Source organism: Ostrea edulis, chromosome 3 (genome assembly GCF_947568905.1).
Source record: "Ostrea edulis chromosome 3, xbOstEdul1.1, whole genome shotgun sequence".
In the NCBI taxonomy this organism is placed as follows: Eukaryota; Metazoa; Mollusca; class Bivalvia; order Ostreida; family Ostreidae; genus Ostrea; species Ostrea edulis.
The window spans coordinates 37,076,181-37,101,306 of record NC_079166.1 but is presented as its reverse complement, the minus strand read 5'-3'; the positions used below and the strand labels follow the sequence as shown (position 1 = coordinate 37,101,306).

The following is a 25,126-nucleotide window of genomic DNA, read 5'->3' as shown; positions in this document are numbered from 1 at the left end:
AAGGCCTGTATGCCTCTTATTTAAAGTGTTTTAGGTCCGAGCTTGTGGTATTTATGAATCAGCAATGAATTACATATACTGACAACACCTACTCATACATGTAGATGTGTTCTAGTCAAATGCCTGATATTACATGTTGTGAACTCTTTCGTCAGTACAATAAAAATGTTTTAAGGAGTGGGAGAAGCCAATCAGATTGGTCAAGATATTTGTAATTTATCACAGGTAGGAAGATATGTTCTGCTATAAATAGTGAAATTGTCCACACCATTGAAGTTGTCTTTTCTTTGTCAGATAAGCGTGAAGTCTGACGTATGGTCCCTGGGTTGTATTCTGTACTGCATGGTGTACGGACACACCCCCTTCCAGAAGGTGGTGAAACAGTTCGCCAAGCTCCTCGCCATCATCAACCCAGAATATGAAATCAAGTTTCCTGATATCCAAGATAAGAAGTTACTGGATGTTATGAAGGTGAGTATTGATACTCAGTTCAGTGATATTTGGGACCCAGTCTTAAAGAAAGAATTTGATTTTGTTAATGTTTGTATTTGATAATGTTCTGTGATGTCTTATGAAGCATTGTTGGTATCCATTATCATGGCTAGACTGTGAAATATTCCTCTTCTGTTTTGTATGAATGGCTGATATGAAGAACAAATTTAAAGTACCACGCCATTCTTACAGCTCTGCTAAACATACTTCTTATGAGACGTGCAATAGTGACCTAATATGTTAAAGATGAAATAAAAGCACTGCTACAGCATTCCGTCTTTGCAAGCCAAATATTTGTGATCCCAGTTTTCTCTCCAACATTGAAGAGGATTGTAAACAATTGGCTTTTAAAGATGTTGTGTGTACAAGTACCTAGTAACAAATGATGTTGACTACTTGCCTCCAAATATACGAATAAGAAACTGCCTAATATGAGTGTTCTTTTCCAGAGGTGTCTGAATCGCGACCCCAAGCAGAGGCCGAGCATAGAAGATCTGTTACAGCATGAGTATCTACACTCAGTATGAAAGGAACTGTATGAAATCATGTACCACTGTCAAACTCTGAGGCCCAGTACTCAGTTCGCTTGATTCATTGCGCATTCTGTCATTTCTCGGTGGTACTAGTATAAATCTCATCATACCAGATAAACAGTCAGTGCTGTTTTCATGGTAGAACCGTTCATGACTGGAATATCAAGTTTTGCCTTGGTCCGTATGCTGCAAGATGTAGAGGTAGTTGCCTGACAAAGCCAGAACTGTGTACACTTGGTGTACATACCAGATGTCATATAGGCCATTCCTCCACTGTATTGTAATCAGGTAGATTTATGAGACTTCGCTGTATTGTAATAAGGTAGATTTATGAGACTTCGCTGTATTGTAATCAGGTAGCTTTACGAGGCTTCACTGTATTGTGATAAGGTAGATTTATGAGACTTTGCTGTATTGTAATCAGGTAGATTTACGAGGCTTCACTGTATTGTGATAAGGTAGATTTATGAGACTTCGCTGTATTGTAATCAGGCAGATTTACGAGGCTTCACTGTATTGTGATAAGGTAGATTTATGAGACTTCGCTGTATTGTAATCAGGTAGATTTACGAGGCTTCACTGTATTGTGATAAGGTTGATTTATGAGACTTCGCTGTATTGTAATAAGGCAGATTTACGAGGTTTCACTGTATTGTGATAAGGTAGATTTATGAGACTTCACTCTATTGTAATAAGGTAGATTTATGAGACTTCGCTGTATTGTAATCAGGTAGATTTACGAGGCTTCACTGTATTGTAATAAGGTCGATTTACGAGGCTTCACTCTATTGTAATAAGGTAGATTTATGAGGCTTCACTGTATTGTAATAAGGTCAATTTACGAGACTCTGGAGTATTGTAATAAGGCCGATCTACAAGACTTCTCTTTATTGTAACATGGTAGATTTAAGAAATGTCGCTGTACATTTGCCTCATGTGATGCTATCTTTATGATTATGTTGTATTGACTATGAACAATATTATTTTGTGCAGTTTTGCTTCTGGTGTATTAAGATTTTAACTAGAACTCTTATTTTAGTACTTTCAAGTACATGTAGATGCAAAACAGATCTTTATATATTGTCTAAATATATTTTCATGATGAATAATTTTAACAAATAAATACAGACTAAAGAATAAGCATATTCATTATTTTCTGCAGTTTGGTTCATTGTCCCAACATGAACAATCTTATTAATTAAAATTAGATCCTTAGATCTGTTCGCCAACAATCGTTACACTTGTGTAGCAATGGTAGGTGGGTGGTTCAAAGGATCTAATTTTAATTAGATTGTATATTGAAATAAAATAAATTCACATTATGAATTGTAGCATGTAGGGGAAGTAGAATGTGGTTTATGTGTAAAACAACGATGATTCATGATCTTATTAGCTCACCTGAAAACGATAATTCATGATCTTATTAGCTCACGTGAAAACAACGATGATTCATGATCTTATTAGCTCACCTGAAAACGATAATTCATGATCTTATTAGCTCACCTGAAAACAACGATGATTCATAATCTTATTAGCTCACCTGAGCTGGAAGCTTGAAGAGGCATGGACACGATTTGAGCTGAAATTTTTCAAATTTTATAGGTATTTCTAATTGTCAAAATTTGAATGACGTCGAAATATATAGAAGATACAGAGCTCGCAATTCTTCATGCCATGTTTTTGTTTACATATGTTAAATATATTGGTAAAAGTTTGTTTAAAATGGATTTTTCAATTTACAAGTTAATTCTGAACACAATTGGATACTTTAGTGTTTAGCATAATCATTTTGTTTTAAACATGCTATTTTCTAGTAAGTAATCTATATGAAAACAATAACATGGCATAACATAACAAAGAATTGAGTGCTATATCTCACTTGTAACTCAAAAATTTATATCAAAATTTTGGTTAACCACTAGAAATACTTTAGTTAAGCATTGTAAACAATAAAAATGGAAAAATTAAATTTTCAGCTCAATCGTGTCCATGCCCCTTTAAGTGAGCTTTTCTGATCACCTGTTGTCCATCATCCGTCAGTAAACTTTCACATATTTGACTTCTTCTCCAGAACCACTGGGCCAATTTCAACCAAATTTGGTACAAAGCATCCTTGGGGCAAGGGAATTCAAGTTTGTTCAATTGAAGGGCCTCGCCCTTCTCCAAGGAGAGATAAAAGGAAAATAGTAAAAATACATTCACAACTTTTTAAAATCTTCAGAACTACTGGACCAATTTCAACCAAACTTGACACAAAGCATCCTTTGGTGAAGGGGATTCAAGTTTGTTCTATTATGAAGGACCACACTCTTTTCCAAGTGGAGATAATAGCAAAATAGTGAAACAAATATTAAAAATCGTCTCCAAAACCGCTGGGCCAATTTCAACCAAATTTGGCACAAAGCATCCTTGTGTGAAGGGGATTCAAGTTTGTTCAAATGAAGGGTCATGCCCCTTTACAGGGGAAGATAATAGCATACTAGGAAAAGTATGTCAACAACTTTCAAAAATCTTCTCCAGAACCACAGGGTCAATTTCAACCAAACTTGGCATAAAACATCCTAAGGTGAAGGGGATTCAAGTTTGTTTAAGTAAAGGCTCGCATCCCTTTCCAAGGGGAGATAATAGCAAAATTGTGAATATACATTGACAACTTTTAAAAATCTCCAAAACCACTGGGCCAATTCAATTGAACTAGGCACAAAACATCCTTGGGTGAAGGGGATTCAAGTTTATTCAAATGAAGGGCCATGCCCCTTACAAAGGGAAGATAATCGCAAAAATAGGTGGGGTCATTTAAAAATCTTCTCAAGAACCACAAAAGCTGAAATTTACATGAAAGCTTCCTGACATAGTGCAGATGCAAGTTTGTTAAAACCATGACCCCTAGAGGTAGGTTGGGGCCACAATAGGGGATCAAAGTTTTACATGTGAATATATACGTTAAATTTTTGAAAATATTCTCAAGAACCACTGGGTCAGGAAAGTACAGATTTACATGAATTAAAACTTCCTGACATAGTGCAGATTGAAGTTTGTTCAAATCATGGCCCCCGGGGGTAGGTTGGGACTACAATAAAGGATCAAATTTTTACATACAAATATGTATGGAAAATTTTCTCAAGAACCTTTGGGTCAAAGAATTTTACACTTGCATGAAAGCTTCCTGACATAGTACAGCCTCGAGTTTGTAAAAATCATGGCCCCCAGAAGTAGGTTGGGGCCACAATAGGAATCAAAGTTTTACATGCGAGTATATAAGGAAAATCTTGAAATATGGGCCAAGGTAACTCAGGTGAGCGATGTGGCCCTTGGGCCTCTTGTTAAGTCAGCCAGTTAAGCATCTTGGTTTTGATTTATTTACTTTTTAACAGAGACTTGGTGACCACATCACTCCAAACCTAAATAGGTGAGAACTTTTGGCAGTTTAATTCTAATTTAAATACTGGTATGGTATTTAGATTAATATTTAGACGACCTTAATTCCATTCAAACATAAATTCTCTGTTAGCCCTTTCGCTATTTCATAATTTATCATTAAATTCCTCATGCCAAGGTCATAAACTTTAATACCTTAGTTTTCACTCGGGGTTATGTTTCAATATTTTTACGCCCCCGACATGGAAGATTAGGGGGCATATTGTTTTTGTCCTGTCTGTCATTCTGTCTGAAACTTTAACCTTGGTCATAACTTCTAAATGGTAAATATTAGAGCTTTCATAATGTACATGAGCATTTCTTGTGACAAGATCTTTCTACTGGTACCAAGATATTTGTCCTTGTGATCTTGGCCATCTTTGGAATTGGCCATTATCGGGGGCATTTGTGTTTCACAAACACAACTTGTTTTTTTTTTTTTTCGCTGTATCTCTTCAGGTTCAACACATATCCGCAGGATACTGGTACAAGTACAAACTTTCACTTTTGAATTTTCAAAGTGATCCCACATGAGGCAAACCTTTTATACACACCGGACTCTTTGTTTTAAGGTTTGATGGTATACATAATGTATATTATACATGTACCAGGTGTAGAGTTAAAATCAATTTCAATTATTATCTTAAAAACATCTAGTTCAGTTAAAATGAAATTCAATTTAAAAAGACTTTGTTTAGGGTAAATTCCCTTTAAAGGTTTTTTTTTTGGGGGGGGGGGGGTAACACAGGCACCTGAAGTATGAAAATGTCGAGTGCCTGTGATTACAACCTATCATTGGGCCAAATGCTGTCTGACATGTTTCATACCAAGTGTTAGGCTGTTCTTGGCACACTGATTTTGACTACGGATAACTCCGTTTACCTAATCAAATTATAGGGCTCACGGAGGGTGTGACCGGTCGACAGGGGATGCTTACTCCTCCTAGGCATCTGATCCCACCTCTGGTATATCCAGGGGTTAGTGTTTGCCCAACTCTCTATTTTGTTTTGCTTATTGTAACCGGGTGTAATAATAACAATAACTCCGGTGTCGTGGGTTTTATCTTTATTGTGGTGATGATTGTTGCATGACCCTGAAATACAATGAAAGTTATGAATACAATAACAATAACTCTGCATAAGAAGTTTTACAATCAAGGTCCTTATCAAAATATTAAAAGAGAGGTTAAAATACATAGAAATTATGAATTACAATAATTTCTTGAATCAATAATCTTTCCCTAAGCTTAGCATGAATAAGCTTATCATAGTAAAGAGTTTATGATATACACAAACTGAATAAATTCTAAATAATAGATAATTCATGCTAAACTGCTAAAGTACATGAATTGAACAAAAAGAAAACTGACTATAAATGCTTTAACAATTTGCATGTGAAATACTGAATTTATATTAAAACATTTCTACAATTAACCTTACCTCCCATGAGGTGCAAAGGTCGGTGCAAACATTAAGAAATCCTCCTACATTGTAGTATGTGTTGATGTTCTAACTATAATAAAATAGGTATTTACTGTAGAGTTATAATTTATTGCATGAATGAATATTTACTCTTAAGTATTTATAAAGTGTAATACATTCATTCTCTCCTTTAAAAGTTAAACACATTAATTTGAATCTTATTTAATTATATATCAATATGTTCTACATCAATTATTTACAGCATTCGTGCAAACTTGCAAAGATCATCCCAGATAGCATACGTACGTTGGCACAACGTTGGTCCATTGTAACCGGCTTTGTTGGCCCAACGTTGGGAGGACAATGTTGGCGCAATGTCTAAGTGCAAAGTGGGCCTTTGTTGGCCCAACATGTTGGGGGCGATGTTGGCCCAACGTAGTAACACATGCATGTAATCGTTGGGCCAACATTAGGCCAATATAGCAAATTGCAATGTATCGGTAGGCCCATCGTTGGGCCATTACAAGATAAAGATTATTTACCTGTAATTCAAAATTGCCAATATTGAGTCAATACAGTATTGTTATAAATGCACAGTACTTAGCGGACCACGCCAACAGCGAGTGGTCATTTAGATATGAAAATAAAGTCCCTCATAACGCTTTATAATATTAATAGAAGAGTTGTGTTTTTTTTTGTTTTTTTTTTAAAAGAAAGAAAATTCACCATTTGAGGGTCGTATTACTTTAATCCACTCCCCAGAATAAATTTTCCTTGTATCACGTTATTCTTCAGTAAAACTCCGAGATAAGTATGCTGGATGCGTAAAATAGATGCAGGGTTGACCATCCCAACATATCAGATATCAAGATTACCATAGAAACTGGCCAGTCTCAAGCTGTGAAAAACTCCGTCCTAATTGCTTGGTCAGTAAATGTGCTCTTATCTTAGAATCTGCTTCCTAAATCCAACACTTTATAGCAGTTATGTAATCTTTGCAATGTGTTAAAGCTTTCTCTTTTGAGTTCATTCTTTTGATATGCAAGGTTAATATTTGTATCCCTGCATTAACGATATTTGCATGAATGTATATTATTTTTTTAAAAATGTTTTCTAAAAAAAACAAACCAATTATGTGTGTATATATTTTATAAAAATTATAAATATTTCAAATCAATTATACATTCTACACTAATCTTAATATTCAAATTAACTCAGCATCCTCTTCTTCAAAATATGCGAGTCATGTGCATTTGTGTGTGCGTGTGTCATAATTTCATCACGATCTTACAACGTTGGCCCAATGTTGGGCCAATGTTGTATTCCCGACTAACCACGGCATCAGAGTATGAACGTGATATGTTGACATTGGTCCGATGTTGGGCCAACGTTGTTTAGCCAACGCCAACCATCGGCCAACGGTCCAGCCATTAGCCAACGTTGGGCCAACGTAGTCATGCTATCTGGGATTCACTCCTCATATTGTCTATCTTTCAAACATTCACTCAGACAAGATAAAGTAGTGAAAATAAAGAAATAGTGCATCCTAAGCTTAATACTAACCTGATCAAATAGAATAAATCTCCATCCAATAAATCAATCCACTAGTAAAGAACAAGCTACTATATGAAACTTTTATCCAAAAACCCTTCCGTGCCACTTAAGCATGAAAACAAGAATACCTGTCCTCAAAAGAAATTTCCCTCCTAAAAACCATGTGACCAAACTAGAGTGATCTATAAATAGTAACAATTATCCTAAAGAAAAACCTGTTCTGCATAGTAAGCAGTAAAATTTAATAAGTAATGAAATAACAAGACAAACACAAGTCATAGTTATAATAATGATTTCAATTTGATAAAACTTTATTCTCATATCAAATTTCAAAACACTGTAAAGAAATTGAATTAAAGCAATTTATTTTCAATAAATAAAATCCCTGAAATAAAGTATTAAAAACGTAAAATTTCACTGTATTAAGAGTTATGAGATTGATTACTGTTCGTTATCTTCACCTTCCATAGAGAATGCTGAGATGTGAAAAATACTTGTAAGTACATGTACATGAGACAACAGTTCAGTAAAACAGTCATTAAAGAATATGCAAAATGTAGCGTTTTAAACAACAATTTAACAAAAAGAACAACAACAACAACAAAAATGAAAATAACTTCACCGAATAAACATGACAAAGTAAACAATAGTTTCTCAGGAGCTTGAATCCCTCAGCCGATATGACTGGAGAGACAACTTTTTAAGTGATGATTTTGAAGAACTCCAGAGATTTTTAAAATGAAGTAAAAATGTTTAATCATACATAGGCCTAGGCCTATATATTAATTTATTAGATAGGACACACACAAATATTTTTTTTAATTAAACATTTGATATAGGACAGCAATTTTTTTTTTTTTTTTGCACTTTTAGAAGATAGGACATGGTTTGGTTTTTTTAAAATGGAAATTTGGAATGCACTGGTACCACTGACCCCCCAATAAATATTGACCGGTCCCTAAATTGTGTCCTATTGCATTTTGCACCGGTCCCCCCCCCCCTAGTAAATATTGACCGGTCCCTGAGAACATGTCCCCACACCACTTGTCCTCACTAATCTAATATTTTGTATATATCTGCACCTTTCACATGCTGTGGGTCATGATTGCGAGGACAAAATTTTGATCTAGCTGTACTTTCTGTCCTCACAACTTCTGTCAAATGGTTAAAAATTGTCCTCCTAAAAAAATATTGTCCTCACTTCTTTACACTTCTCTCTCTCTCTCTCTCTCTCTCTCTCTCTCTCTCTCTCTCTCTCTCTCTCTCTCTCTCTCACGAATAGTTCTACGACTGGGCTATTGGATTTGGGAGAGTCGTTGCAACGTTTGAAATATTCATCACATAAACGTGTGATTCAAGAAAATAAGTAACGTCGATGGACGTTTTCTTGGAATCTTTTCTCGGATCTCTGTAAATCTGTTTGAAGCAGATTTTCTAGGAAACAGGTTTGTTATCGAGTGCTTTAAGTTATTGTTGCTATTTACGTTGTCTAAAGTTGTCATTTTCACCGGATGTTATGCTTAATGGCTTCCCGAACCTTGGCAGTGCACTTTCACTTTAGGATCAAGCACGGGCACTGGAAGTTAACGTAAATATACAGTATGTGCACATACTATATATTTACATTAACTTCCAGTGCCCATGGGATCAAGTCTTAGAATTTTGACGGTTTGGTAGACATTTGCAAAAGAAGAGGCAGCAGAATTCAAAACAAAATGTGGAGATTTCGTAGAATTACAGAATATAGAGTATAAGAGAATATATATTTATTTCTAATTCAGAGCCCACACAGGGAGCTGATAAGGATAATTACATATACATAAGAAAAGAAAAACAAAATACAGTTGCTTGAAATTGAAACACGGTGACATTCATACATGAGTTTGGGACAAAATTACATCGGACTAGCAACCACCACCCATTTTTTAAAAATTACCCAAAACAATAAAAATCAGGTGTAATTACCAATTTTGAGTATGCTGATTTCAAATCTGGATTCCTTTTACTCCCAATTTCTTATAGAAAATGAGGTATAGGGTCTTAAACACCCTTACCGTCAGGTTGCCAAAAAAAGGAAAATGTTTCATTTCACATCAAAAAGTGACCCAACTTTATTTCTTGAAACATCATTACCCAAAACAATAAAAATCAGGTGTAATTACCAATTTTGAGTATGCTGAATCCAAATCTGAGTTCCTTTTACTCCACTTTCTTACAAAAAATGAGGTATAGTGTCTTAAACACCCCTACTGTCAGGTTGTCAAAAACGGAAAATGTTCCATTTCACATTAAAAAGTGACCCAAAGTTATTTCTTGAAATAAGACATACAACATAAAAGGAAAACAATTGATACATGTACTAAATTGTTCCATGAACATTCTTAGTTGTTTTGGAAAGAATATATCTCACCTCTGGACTTCACAGATACAGGAAAGGAAGAGGTATACGGAGCGGATCAAAGATCTTGAATTTAATAAGATTGGGCCATAGCTTAAAGGACACATCTCGTGTTTTCAAAGTATACAGAATTATATGCATTTTGTCTTCCTTATGCTTATAGAAATTAATTGTAATAGTTCGTTCGCTGAAGTATTCCGATAATTAGCCACAATACGGACTTAAATCTAAGTCCCGATTTCAAAAAGCCTAGTTAATTAGATAGGTAGTCACGTGGTACAGTGACGTCATATGCGACCTTCGTCGATCAACTTGTTGTAACAGTAGTGTTAGATATTTTTAAAACTCGGGTTTTAGGGGCCTAATTTATTTACCATGGATAACATTTATTTCGATGTTGACAAATTTCCAGAGTCTTATATCTTTTAGCCACCAGTGCATACAAATAGCGACCCAAATATAGCGAGAAAAGCGAGTATGAAATCTGCTTAAATTTGCGAGTAAATAATGTTTACATCGGATCCCTGTCTAAACACAATTTGGTAATGCCATTTCTGTAAACAACTGTAATTAGAGTTGTTGCTTTTCTAAAATAAACAGTCCAATTATTATTAAATTTATTTTTGGAGAAGTTAGATAGGCCTAAATTATGATACGATTATGTATCATTGACAACTAGGCCTACTGTCACGGGTGCATTTCGAAAAAGAAAAAATAATAATAATGATCAAACTTATTGTGAAAATCACAATACTTTTAAATTATTTTATTAAAGCAATTTTATTAGGCCTAATCATTAATTTTTGTTACGTAGGAAGTGGGAGCGTGGCGTGCTGTTGTTGTAAACACGTACATGTACGCGTTCCTTAAAAAAAATGAAAGCATTATAATTCAATTCAAAGTCGGGAAATATTATATTTTATTATTTATAATTGAAAGTTCAATTATCTTTTATCTTTAAATTTCTTTTTTAAAACTACCAGTTGGTAGACACTGCTAGCAAAGTTCTGCCTATGTTGTTACAAGGTGAAGGTCAGTTGGTGCGAGTGTGTATTGAATTCGAGAGCAGAACGGAAAGCATATGCCGTAGGCCTATATGTTACAGTGCGTAGCTTCGATAGAACCACTTTCTCGCAGTTTATCTACGTATTTGTCCAAGTGCTTGTTAGAAAAAGTACAGGGACAAATTTTACTGGGGGGTTTTATGGCAAAGTCGTTGTGCCGACAAAAAATATTCACGTCTTGTCCCTCATACATTCCTTCGAAAATTGATAAAAACACAGTCCAAATCCTCTCTACTGACAGCAAGTACACCCTTAAACGGCACAAAACACCCTAATGCAGTGTTATTTACAAGCTGTTATTGTGATAATTGTTTGTTTGTCAATTAAATCTAATCTGTTTATGAAATGGCTATCAACTGTTTTCAAATCTTCTCGCTCGAGGTCGCATATGACGTCACACATAATGGCGCGTAAAATATCGAAGAAAATATGCATATCGCAAGATTTGAATTTCATCGCTTTCAAACTCGAAAACTACGCAAACTGTTTCATTTAAAACACACGTAAAGTAGTTTTAGGCATGAAATGAATTAATTTTGCTGAAAAAATTAAAAAGTTTAAAAACATGCGATGTGTCCTTTAATGAACTGATGAACAGGAGCAAAAGTAAAATTAATAAGAAAACTGATTTTTTAAACATCAGCAAGTCTTTTCCGAGAACTTCTGTATTAGGCCAATTCTATTTAATTATTAGATTATCATCCAGGGTCACCAAAAAGTATGGGGCGGGTGGGAGGATTTTATTTTTTAATTTTCATTTTCTGGGAAAAATATTAAAGACATACAAGTTTTTTGTTTTTTTTCAACAGATGTGCATCATTTAACAGTTTAATGCCAGATGGATATCAATGTATGCTATTTTCACATACGAATTCCAGGTTAAGTTTTAATTTCAAACAGAAATATACCTAACTTCTTCAACATTTACGCTTGTAAGAACGTGAGAAATTAAGAAAACCATATAGATTCAGTCGCGGATCCAGAAATTTTCCCGGGGGGGGGGGGGGGGGGGGGGGGGGGGGGGGGTGGTGGTCAAACCTTTTCACAAAAAAAATATTTATAATATGATAACAGTCAACTCATTTTTCTTATAAATCGTTATATTGCAATTTTTTTTATCTTTGCAAATTCCAGGGGTTGGAGGTCCGCCCCCCCCCCCCCCCCCCCCCCATCTAGATCCGCGCATGAGATTCTTCACGTGGCTTTTCTCGTTGCTATACCGGAAATGTAAACAAAAAGTGTAAATACTGGAGTCGGACATGAAAATTTTCTGGAATTCGCAAAATAGAAAAATTCGGGGCTGGTAATTTTTTTAGGGGGGCGGGGATGATAATATATCAATTAAGTTGAATTGGCCTTATCAGAATTTACCGAAACACTGGACTCTCTGGCCAGTGTGGGGGCTGAGTGGTTCCAGAATCTGTCTGAGAATGAGTGGTTGAAATGTTTATTATTTATTTATTATTTTTTCAAAATTCAGAAATTTAAAAACTGCACGATCAGATTTTTTTGTAACACCAATAATTAATGTTCCTTTATTGCGATGACTCTTCAAGTACAAACCATGATATTAAAAAAATGAAATGAAATGATAGATTAATAAATAAAATATTTGTCTGTAAGTTACTTTATTTGTCCGTAAGTAAGTCACTAAGTGTAACTATAGTGGCAGTGCAACTTGCAAGTGAAAATTGTATCATCTGTAGCTTATGACCCCTTTTAAATTTGCCTTGCCTTGCAATTAATATTGTTGAAAATTTGTCAAATAGCATTTTTAACCCCCCAGTGCATACCCCACTTTTAAACGCTAAAAATCCAGCTAATTCAGTGAGGAAGAAATGTCACTACCATATTTCGAATTACTTCTTGACTATATTAAATTAAATACCGCACTACTATCAGTCACAGATTGACACTGGTAGGGGTATGGGGACCTGGTCTGTGAGTGTGATGAAAATACAATGGTACAGGTACACTTTGTGTTGTAAACTATGATTTAAATGCCCAGAAAATTATAGAAATAATTGACACTCAGACAGTAATTTTTAGCCTGTTTTGGCTCATTGTTCATGCATTTTTCAAGACAATATTGCCCTTGTGCAAAGGCCCAAGTCTGTGAAAGAATTGGGACAAGAATATTCCAAGAATGTAATGACCTACTCAGAGTTGTGACTTAAATGTCTTTGAAATCTTGAGGCCCAAAAACAAGCAGGAATTGTGTAAAAGAGTTTAGAATTTAAGATCTACAAAAGACCTGGAAACTGCAATTTGTCAGACATGGGAAAATATCCATCCTAATTTTATTCAGGACCTGTTTTGATATTTCAGTTGATATGTACATCTATTTGGGTCGTGAATTGGTATAATGATATAGTTACAATGTACTGCTAAGTTACTTATCATTCACATATGAACTCAAAACTCTACAAAAGAGTTGATAAGGGAAAAACTATTGGGTGTAAATATTTGAACAATAATAAATTTAGTGGATTTGATTGATTGATTGTTAACCGTCCTGTCGAGAATTACCTATTTTGACGCGGTCATAGCGTGAGCTGTGCGGCATGAACTCACTACCTCCCAATTACGAAGCGAACACTCTACCACTGAGCTACTGCAGTTAAAGTGGTTTTGTTGTCAGCATTTGGAATATGATGGTCGCCAGCAATGTAGGAAAACTAGAAATGAGCTCTGAGGAGTTTTATGAAAATGTTCAGTTTCTTCTTAAATTATTTAGTATGAAATTTAACTCAGTTTTGTCATGCTACATTAAATCAGTACTAAGTATATTAAAAAGATTATTGCACCCTCCGATTGATCCTTCATATTCTTATCTGGAATACAGGTCAGAAAGACTCGTAGCATATTGTGAGACGGATATCTGACTATGGAATGGGGAGGGGGGATCTTGAATTGTGCTATAATACTTTTTTTTTATACTTATACATTTCCAATGTTTTTGCCCTTGATATCTTTACCAATTGTAATGATTGTAGTCATTTCCTTATGAATGGGAAACAGTTGTGAACAATGCACTTATCAATCTTGATAAATATAGTACATCTATTTTAATGGCTGGGAATTTCATTAGAAATGAAAGTGGAATGTCAATATATGAAATAGGTTTCATTTTTGAAAATAAACGAGGGTATGAATTGCAATGTTTCATGTCAACATACTTTTGACGAAGCACTAATTATGCGATCATGAAGTATATGCAGTTCATGACCTCATATATATTTTCAAATATGAGATTTATTTCTTAAATTTATATCTTGATTTTCATGGAGAAAAGTGCAGCACACTTTTAAGATAGTGGATGTATTACATAAATACAAAATTTATGAATATATCATTCTTTCTAAATTGAAATCTATGGGTAACTATTTTTTAGTGCAAGATTAAAGTATTCAATGTATAATGATCACATTTCATATCTAATAAATGAATGGTGTGATTTGTGTAATCAATCATGGTATCATTTTGAAAAAATTATCAAATAAAAATAATCCACCGTAGGAATTTATTAAATTTTTATTACTGCTTGATATATTCCACCTTTAATTTTATATGGAAGTCTATGGGAAAAGCATGTTTTATTGAAATATTTTTAAAAGATATCGTGTTTTAATACAAATCTCCCAATCATTTACTAGTCAGGTGAATTTCACTTCCATCAATAATTAACACTAAACATTTATCTTGATTTAAATCGATTATTAAAAAAAAATTCAATCTCCTTTCATTATACATTGAATATCTTATGGGGGTGGGGGTATGTACTTCATGTATTATTCATTAAATTCTAGATTAATCTTATTTAGGATGATGAGGGGATGAAGATAGAATGAGGTATATATAACAATGGCCACAGGAATCAAGCTGTCAGTTTCGGAGGCAGAATTGTTTAGTAATGGCACAGAAGAACATCCGTGTCAACTGCAACGCACAATCAGCCGAGAGGGCAAAGAGAAGCGAAAACAATTTAGGACATCTAGAGGTGAAAAAGAATTTGAGGAAAGTTTTGATAAGGAGACAGATGATGTCTTTGTGGGCACAGATACTCAATTAGGGGCCGTACCCAGATCAGAGAGGAGCAAGAGTGACTCCATATTGCCAGATCTAGTTTTGAGCAGTGCCAGTACCAAATCTGATGGTGGCTCCGAGAGTGATGAGGCCGCAAAAGAGTCCCCTGATGTGGTGCGTGGAAAAACCTCCCCTTCGAGTCCCAAGACAGATGGAGAAAATAACAAATGCAGTCTGGAAGAAGGCGACAGTATTGTTGGTTCACTGCAAACTCCAACTAAATCTAAGCCCCCAAAAGTGAAACGGTCAGTGAGTTTTCAAGAGGATGTCAAACACAGAAAAGACAGCAACAACATGGACACACAGAACAGGAGGAAAGAGTATCGTAAGTCAAGTGGGTATGGAACTGGAAGTGGTGGGAGTGACGCATCACTGCAGTCACAGATCAGTACTGCTTCTACTGTGAGTCAGGAGACCGAGCTGGAGGATCAGACGGGGATAGGCAGGAGTATGGAGCCAGTAGGATCAGGATTGTCGTTGATGTATGAGGGGGACAAGACAGGGGTACATATAGTTCCTAGACGAAGACCACAGCAAGCTGTAAGGGAACCAATAGCGAGGAATGGACAGGTTTCTATAAATGGCAACAGTAGGTAAGGAAACTATAATTCATTTATTATCTCTGGATCTTCAAATTACTAGTCCCCGTTTCATCATTTACAAAGATATTGATGCATGATCGCTGTTTTTGAATATACAGTAAAACATGCTTATAGTGAAGTGCTGGGGATGAACAATTTTGATTCATTTTAAACGTAATTCTTCATATCCAGTAAGTTGTACCGTGCGGATCCGGGTTAGAATAGGTCCTCAGTACCCTTGTTTGTCGTAAGAGGTGACTAAATAGGGCGATCCTTCGGATGATATCGCAAAAACCAAGGTCCTGTGTCACAGCAGGTATGGCACAATAAAGATCTCTCCCTGCTCAATGGCCATAAGCGCTGAGCATAGGCCTAAATTTTGTAGCCCTTCACCAGCAATGGTGACATCTCCATATGAGTGAAATATTCTTGAATGGGACATTAAACAATATAAAATCAGTCCAGTAAGTTCATGATATGTTTTTAAACTACAAGGAGTGGAAATCATTTTGTGATAAGCATGAATTCATAATAAGCATATGCATGTTTGCTGTAATTGTTTTACTGTTCAGTTTTTAGTTCGACTATGTCACTGAGGTGACCTATTGCAATTGCAATTTTCCCCCTCTTTGGGCCTGTTATTAAGTAACATCCTATCAGCTAATCAATAGATTGAGAATTATATATTACTATGCTTAGTCCTGAAATTAGTTATCATGGCTTTGGTTTTGTTATTTTTATGCCTTTGATTCGAGGGCATATATAGTTTTTGGTGTGTCTGTCTGTCCATCCTTCTGTTTAGAGTGTGACAAGAAACTTTAAATATGGGTGAAATATTTTACACCATGAGAGGTAGACCTTTCATATATGATATGTATATTCCTTGCGGCAAGACCTTTCCATTAACACCAAAATATTTGACCTGGTGACCTTTGACCTATTTTTAGAAAATTCTTAGTATATGCCATATCTTTCAAATTGTAAGACTTAGAGGCACTGTTTTCATATTGTGAGTGTGCATTTTTTGTTTGAAGACCTTTCCAATGATACTAGATTTGTTTACCTTGTGACCTTGACATTGACCTAGTTTTTGGAAAGAAATTTTCAAAGAAAACTATACAATGTTTTACAGTTCCACTTTGTTGCAATATGGGGGCATGAGTGTTTCACAAACACATCTTGTTTTTGTTTGGGTTTTTTTTAGTTCAGAGTTCAAAATTTTGTTTACCAATTTTGGATCAATGTTTTCATAAGACTACAAAAGTAACAGTCAGGTTGTGATAGAATTTATTCAGGTTTTACTGTATAATTAAAATGGCCACAGGTAATATAGAGAGGTGATAATGAAAATGTTCCAATGATGTATCACATGTCTGTGAGTAACATTTGATTTTAAACTCAGACAGTACTGAAAATCAACGCAGCTCATTTAAGGCTATCCGAGAAAAATCACAGTGCTGTTATAAATGTACCTCTGTGCACTTCGTACCATATGACGTACGTCACAATGAAAAAATACGTCACAGCGTACATGTTCTGATAGTTGTATCGCGGGGAAAGTGTCATAATATTTTGTCGTTATTTACTACTGTTATCAAGTGATAAGCTGTATACGTGAAAATATATCTTGTCAAATGAATATACAGTGAAACTTCTCTAAACCGGCCGGCTCTCGGACCGATAAAAACGGCCGGTTTATAGGGATGGCCGGTTTACCGAGAATTTAGCATTTAGAGACATTTTATCTCAATATTGTCAAAGTATGTATTGTTCACTTTGTTCTGGTGATCCATGATAAATTATTGGTAGAGATCAAATTAGTTCGTTTGTACCTGCAGGTAATTATAAATTCTCGCTGAAATCATCTAATTTTAAACTATCTATAACAGGATACCTATTATTGGAATGCCTCTTACTTATAAACACTCTGTTTACATTCATCGCTTATATCATTAACAAATTTGTTTTTACGTTTTTAAAAAGTACAGTAGTAAATATGAAATTGTAATTTGAATATTTCTTAGGAATTTTACGTCTATGGAAACCAAGAAAATTAATTTATTATTTAATAATTATCATTAACAGACATGGGTTTGTTCTTTATCAACTACCGTTTATATCCATGCGATAGTATATGGTACAACAATATGGCGTTTGATATTACTTATTCATTCAATATGTTCCTAACTGTTTTTTACACTTTGCATGGAATTGGAAGGGTCACTAATGGATTAGCCAAGTGTCACTTAATACTCATGATAGCACAGGTAAACAATAGAAATTAGGGAGACCACTTGTGTTTTTCACACCTCCAGTTGATAATTTCTCACCTGGCCTGTTGGTCTGTCAATTTGTGCACCTGGCCGATTTAGATCACTCTCTGGCCAAACTTTTCTAGTCTTCAAAATGTGGTCGGTATTATAAGGGTAAATTACACATGTTTGTTAACAAATGTACTTTAAAAAGTGGCCGATGTCCGGTTTTCAGGGGTGGCCAGTTTTGTAAGACTTTCTTTGTAAGGAAATGTTAAGATTTCTGCCAGGACTTTGAAAATCGGCTGATATTCAGGGAGAACCGGTTTTCTGAGGGGCCGGTTTGGAGAAGTTTCACTGTATATATAATATATATATTATTCCTTCAAATCATTCTCCATTTTTAATATATAGTATGCTCGAAGGTGATATTCATATTATATTGTGTCCTTGAAATCGCCCCTAATCTGAATGACTGATGCGTTTAAAAATTCCCTCATGTACATAAATTATCTCATACTACAGAAACTGCGGCAAAGTTCAGGTTCATCTGCTATAAAAAACAATATGAATTTTTCTGCTATATAATCTAGATATATTTATGCGTTTGAAAAGTGCGGGGAGCAATTTCTGTCTTGTATATTAACGGTATGATATATATAAGAATGTGGACAACCCCGGTAATTCGCCGATTACTGTTGATATGTTGTTAAATTACAGCATGGTTAGTTCGAGTATGCATTTGCTCCCTACACTTTTCATGTTAAGGATTTTCATTTTTTTCTGAGTATATCAATAAAAATTCAGCTGGTTACCCGCATGAACCTGAACTTTTCTTCACAAGTAGGGCCTCTTGCTGTTTTCCAAAAATAAAGTGTTACGTATTATTTAAGTGACGTCACGGGAAATTACCATATTGGAATTTACGGTAGCTCAGTCACAGTCATCATATGGGTAGTATCGTTTCGGTGTTTAACCGTAACAAGTGTAATGATACCTGTGAAATTGAGGTGCAATTTCACCCCATGATTATTGTGCATTTGACTATGGAAGCCCTTAACCTAGCTGCGAATGTTCATTGTTGAAATTTAGAGTGCTATTTAAAAAAAAAGAGGTTGTTAATATTAGGGAGATTGTGTCAGTTGTATTGCATGAATTTTCAGTCCTAATGATACATATTTACCAATGCTTTGGTTGGTTGGTTGGTTGTATATTGTTTAACGTCCCACTCGAGAATTTTTCACTCATATGGAGACGTCACCTATTGCTGGTAAAGGGCTGCAAAATTTAGGCCTCTGCTCGGCTGTTATGGCCTTTGAGCAGGGAGGGATCTTTATTGTGCCACACCTGCTGTGACATGGGACTACAGTTTTTTGTGGTCTCATTCGAAGGACTACTCCACTTAGTCGCCTCTTACAACAAGCAAAAGGGTATTGAGGACCTATTCTAACCTGGATCTCTACGGGACTCAATGCTTTGGTACATACAATAATTTATGTTTATTTTTGAAAAACATTGCAGTGAACATATGATATGTTGAGCTGCTTTTGTAAGCAGATTTGACCTTAATTTCACCTTGACAAAGGCAAATATTGATCAACATGATCAAAGGCAAAAACAGTGGTAATGTAAATATCTGATGATGTCCATTTCCTCATGAATGTGATGCAGGTGTGAACATTGTATGTATGGATCTTGATAAACATAGTACGTCTATTTTGACGGCTTGTAATACAGACAAAAATGAAAGTAGAATGTAAATATAGAATATGAATGTCATTTTTAAAATGTAATTCTTAAATAACTACTGTCTTAGAGGTATCATGATGTGCTTAACATTGTGAGGGCCCGGATTGCGTTTTTCATCAGTCCTAATGATACCTACCTGTCGGTTTTACTTGGGGTACCTTATTGCTATCTGTGCATGTTTGTTGTCGTTTGTCATAAATATTTGTCATTTTTTACTTCTCATTATTCAAAATCATACTACCCATTTTCTGTAATAATTCTGAAATATTTATTTATTGAAATGATACTACATCATTAGATAAAGATATCTTATAACATGCGACAATGATATTGATATTTGAAGCATAATATAACATGATCATACCGTAATATTTGATAGTGTAAATATCTTGTTTCCAAAATTAGTTCTGAGGAAAGATAATCATTAATTTGAAGTATGTTAATTTTAGTCAGTCCAACCAAGAGAACAATTAATATATGATATATTGATATATTGTGTTCAGGGCCTCCCAGTGTTCAGGGTATCCCAGTGTTCAGGATCTCCCTGTATTCAGGGCCTCCCAGTGTTCAGGGCCTCCCAGTGTTCAGGATCTCCCTGTATTCAGGGCCTCCCAGTGTTCAGGGCCTCCCAGTGTTCAGGATCTCCCTGTGTTCAGGGCCTCCCAGTGTTCAGGGCCTCCCAGTGTACTTCTGGGTTTTGTGAAGCCTGTTTACCTTCCCTCTATTTTCAAGATCAATAAAAGTACCATAATTACAACAGGGTTTATGTAATCATTGATTTCCTTAACTGACATCATAGAGTCATATTAATTGATTTAGACAGTCTGTCACAATCTGTGTCATATTAATTGGTTTACAAAGATCTGTGTCATATTAATTGATTTACAAAGATCTGTGTCATATTAATTGACTTACCTATAAGCTACATCTTGTTCCACCATGGGGGAAACCAGAAATTTCATGTCTGTGTTATAAATAAAATCCTGGAAATATTTTACTTTCTGTTTGCTTTAAAACTTGTGATTAGATTTATCTATGTCTTCAGAATTTTAACCAGTGTATTGCAGATTTGCAAACTTTTGAATGATGTGTGTGTATGATAAATCAGAAAAGAAAAGTTCGATCACTGACTTTGCCTGCTTGTTTCAGGTACACATCAAATGAAGATGACGATACAGTACCACCCATTCAAAGTCAGATTCCTCTGGTTGTGAGTTCTGTGTTAGATGAACCGTCATATGAGGACATGCCAAGTTCGGAATTACCGAACCTTAGCATCATGATGGCGTCAGTGGAGATTGATGATACACAACAGGAGGGGGGATCCAACAATTCTCTTCATGAAGGAGTGGATCCTAATACTTGTAATGGATTCAGAACACCTTCTCAGGGGGGAGGGGATTCCAATGCATGCAATCAAATAGGTGGATCAAACAATTCTCAAGCTGTGGGAGCAGATGCTCAGAGTCATGATGACAGTTCTGTGATGCTGCCGGAGTTTGGGATTCTTTTAAAAGAGCCTGAAACACCCGGCAATATTGAATCACCCAGTCTCCAGATGTCAAAGGAAAAGAAAGATATCATAAGTCAATATTGTACTGGACAACAGGTATCTTTGCCATCGACAGGAACACCAGTTAATTTTCGAATTCCTGAACAAGCTCCTCCCACCCCTGATGTAACCATGTCGAGGGCCCCTCCTTCCACTGGCCACTCTAGCTATGGAATCTCACATATGATCAGCGCATTTTATAAGAATCCGGAGATATTTAATTTTGAGGTGGAAGGCCTACAAAATCTTTTGAGGATAATTGGCACTCCAACATCTCTTCATTGTCTTGGGGGTAAGCCTTTTTTATGAAATACATGTATAAAAAAAAAAAGAAGAAGAAAATCTCCATCCCCCATTGAAAACTTTAAATTCCATTATCCCCTCACAATTTATTGTGATTCCATTATCCCCACACAATTTATTGCGATATTGGGATGTAGGAACAGGACTGTTTGTATGTGTACAAGTGAGAGTGTGTAACACTGAACTTGTAGACACCCAACAGGCCACAATTTTTACTCGGTTGATTTGATACTTCACATGTAGTTTTATTATTAAGGTAACTCCATACTCGCAGTTTTATCTGATACAAGTTTAAAATGTGTATTTATTTCCATTCATTAGAGTTAAAACTAACAAATTATCAAATAAAATACATAGGTCATCACACTTTTTAAGATGTGAGACGTACATAATCGGAATCATCTATCACCGTCAGAAAATGTGCAATTTTCATTAAACAGCGTTGTCAAAATCTCATAAAAACTGGTTATGATGATATAGTGGCATTCATAACAATTTCATGAAACTGTATCTTCACAAAAATATACAAAATGTATGTAAAAAATAAAGGAAATCATCGCATAATAGACTTGATAAAGAAATCAATAGAAACAGAGTTATCGCCCATGGATTCAATATTTTGAAACGTATCATTGATTATTCATCTATAACTTAGACTTTTGAAATATTTTATTATTTTTAACAAGATTTTTTACAATAACTATAGGAAAAGACAAAATTTATGTTCCTATCAGGCATAAATCTAAATAAATCATTGATTTTGCAAAATCTGATGACATCACAGGAGGGTGGAATTACTTTAAAAGAGGAAGAATCAAATTGAATTTGGGGGCCAAAGGTCAAGGTCACTGGGATTTCATGAAAAAAGCTTGTAGACACTCTACATGCCACAAATACATATAAGTGAAAACCAGTTACCAGAAGTAAATTTCTTTTTTGAATTTCAAAATTTATAGTATTATGGTATTCAGTTAAATTAGTTACCGCGACAAGCAAATTTTATTGTGGTTTTCAGATTTTAAAAAAATCAGTTCATTTATTAATTATTGCTTCTATTTAATGTTGAAGACATTTTAATCCAATATATTTGATTTATAAATGTATTGTCAGTTAAATTTTGAATCTTTTTTTTTTATAGCAAAAGATCACAGTTATTAGAAAATTGATCAAGTATGAAAGTAAATATCAAAACTATGTGAAATTGTTTCTTACAATGTAGAAGACAAGAGGAACCTTATTAGAATTTTAATCTCTGAAATTTTAATTTGCACAGTCATTTTTAACTCACCTCAGTGAAGTCGGGTAGAGCTTAATATACCAATCCCCTGGTACTAGTGTCTTGGTTAAAGTTTTTGCACTCGATTCAGCTCCTGAGCTATAATACTGTATATGTTTATAATTCAGTTCCTGAGCTATAATATGATTCAGTTCCTGAGTTATAATACTGTATATGTTTATGATTCAGTTCCTGAGATATAATACTGTATATTCATGATTCAGTTCCTGAGCTATAATACTGTATATGTTTATGATTCAGTTCCTGAGCTATAATATGATTCAGTTCCTGAGCTATAATGCTGTATATGTTTATGATTCAGTTCCTGAGCTATAATACTGTATATGTTTATGATTCAGTTCCTGAGCTATAATATGATTCAGTTCCTGAGCTATAATATGATTCAGTTCCTGAACTATAATGCTGTATATGTTTATGATTCGGTTCCTGAGCTATAATATGATTCAGTTCCTGAGCTATAATATGATTCAGTTCCTGAGCTATAATGCTGTATATGTTTATGATTCAGTTCCTGAGATATAATACTGTATATGTTTATGATTCAGTTCCTGAGCTATAATATGATTCAGTTCCTGAGCTATAATATGATTCAGTTCCTGAGCTATAATATGATTCAGTTCCTGAACTATAATGCTGTATATGTTTATGATTCGGTTCCTGAGCTATAATACTGTATATGTTTATGATTCGGTTCCTGAGCTATAATATGATTCAGTTCCTGAGCTATAATATGATTCGGTTCCTGAGCTATAATATGATTCGGTTCCTGAGCTATAATGCTGTATATGTTTATGATTCAGTTCCTGAGCTATAATATGATTCAGTTCCTGAGCTATAATATGATTCAGTTCCTGAACTATAATACTGTATATGTTTATGATTCGGTTCCTGAGCTATAATATGATTCAGTTCCTGAGCTATAATATGATTAAGTTCCTGAGCTATAATACTGTATATGTTTATGATTCAGTCCCCAAGCTATAATATGATTCAGTTTCGAGCTATAATATGATTCAGTTCCTGAGCTATAATATGATTCAGTTCCTGAGCTATAATACTGTGTATGTTTATGATTCAGCTCCTGAACTGTGTATGTGTTTCTGAATGATAACAGATACATGTAGATATTTTCATATTATAACACAACCATTAAGACTTTTGTTTACCAGTAAAGGAGCTAAATAACAATTTATCTCAACCATACTTCACTGAAAGTTACATTTAGGTGGGGGGGGGGGGGGGGTCTTGGGGTCCACCATTTATGCCTCAGTTGTTTCATTTTGTCCATAAAATGCAGTGTCAAAGTTACCGTTTTTTGAGCAGGTTAACGCTTTTGGACTCTGTCCAATTCCCAAGTTACCCTATGGGGACCAAACTTGGCTTGAAGTGACACTGAGGAACGTAAACTACCATGTTTAGTGTGACCTACATTTTTAAAGATGAATGATCAGGCCTGTAGATTATAAAACTTTTACCATACTCATACTCAAACTCAGCCATGTTTGTTTTGAGTACAACTCTGAGCATGCTCCGAAACATACTCGAAAATTCTTGAGAACGTACTCCATTTGAATGTGAGAATGATTTTATGAAAGTTCTATACCCTTCACTTTTGAGGATGAGTACGATTTAGAGCATGGAGTTGGAGTTTGAGTATGAAAATGTGCTTAAAAAGTTTTATAATTTCCAGACCTGGTGAAAGCTTTTGCACTCAAGGGGGGGGGGGGGGGGGGGGCATTGCAAGTAACTACATACTGTATGTTTTGCTCATTGATAAATTGCATTTGTATAGATGACCTAAGTGTGCTTTTATAATGTAACATTTACACCTGATAAAGACTGTATCCTTATGTTATGTAGATGGTTCTATGGCGTCTGAAGTCTCAGTTCCCTGTGTTGAGATAGCATCACGGTGTAAAGACAAAGACTGCTCGCTGCGTAGATGTCAAGCAGTAAGTCCTCTCGGAGTTTTCATCACTACCCTCTACATTAACACCAGACTCTCGGTTCTAATAAAATCAAAGTCTCGGCTGTGAAAACTTTAAACTTTTATCCACATTGTATCTTTTGAAAAAGATCATGCAAAAACATTTTCAATGTTTGTATATTGTGTGAAATTAACTTTTGTGATTTCTTAAGATGAAGGCAGCCTTGATAGGACTTCAGCATGCCTTGGATGGATTTTTGGACATTAAAACTTCCCCAGAGGTCCAGAATCTGTGTATGAGCCTGTATGAACATGCCAAAAACTGTGAAGAACCGCCGATGAGGTGTACTGTGCCGTGGTGTCACCTGCTCAGAAAGTAATAGTTGTCAATACTTGTTTGTTTTGTTGTTTTTTGTTTTGATGTTTTCCGCCACACTCAACAATTTTTCAGTTATATGGTGGCGCCCAGTTTTTATTGGTGGAAGAGAGAACCCAGATAC

General features: G+C 35.1%; 2 protein-coding genes and 2 long non-coding RNA genes across 5 annotated transcripts in view; 2 read left to right on the top strand and 2 right to left on the bottom strand.

The window, feature by feature from the left end:
- The window catches only part of LOC125676519 (dual specificity protein kinase Ttk-like), a 36,410-nt gene extending 34,248 nt beyond the window's left edge, over positions 1 to 2,162 (top strand). Inside the window, exons 16-17 of the mRNA XM_056160599.1 lie at positions 295 to 471; positions 942 to 2,162. Coding sequence (XP_056016574.1) covers positions 295 to 471; positions 942 to 1,019 — 255 coding nt within the window. The 3' untranslated portion in view covers positions 1,020 to 2,162. The remainder of the gene's footprint in view (positions 1 to 294; positions 472 to 941) is intronic.
- Positions 2,163 to 5,492: 3,330 nt separating this feature from the next.
- On the bottom strand, positions 5,493 to 8,761 carry LOC125675344 (uncharacterized). The gene is made up of 2 exons (XR_008801988.1): positions 5,882 to 8,761; positions 5,493 to 5,535 (listed from the first exon to the last, which is right to left on the bottom strand). It is a non-coding gene; the product is annotated as an uncharacterized LOC125675344 (long non-coding RNA).
- Positions 8,762 to 8,765: 4 nt separating this feature from the next.
- Positions 8,766 to 25,126, top strand: part of LOC125675335 (uncharacterized) — a 30,755-nt gene continuing 14,394 nt past the window's right edge. Inside the window, exons 1-5 of one of the 2 annotated variants that reach the window (XM_048912932.2) lie at positions 8,766 to 8,862; positions 14,704 to 15,558; positions 20,697 to 21,391; positions 24,560 to 24,651; positions 24,839 to 25,002. In XM_048912932.2, coding sequence (XP_048768889.2) covers positions 14,744 to 15,558; positions 20,697 to 21,391; positions 24,560 to 24,651; positions 24,839 to 25,002 — 1,766 coding nt within the window. In that variant the 5' untranslated portion in view covers positions 8,766 to 8,862; positions 14,704 to 14,743. Of the gene's footprint in view, positions 8,863 to 14,688; positions 15,559 to 20,696; positions 21,392 to 24,559; positions 24,652 to 24,838; positions 25,003 to 25,126 lie in introns of both variants that reach the window. The other variant, XM_048912933.2, reaches the window with a different exon arrangement.
- LOC130053408 (uncharacterized) lies at positions 19,792 to 20,537 on the bottom strand. Its single transcript, XR_008801989.1, has 2 exons — positions 20,463 to 20,537; positions 19,792 to 20,268 (listed from the first exon to the last, which is right to left on the bottom strand). It is a non-coding gene; the product is annotated as an uncharacterized LOC130053408 (long non-coding RNA).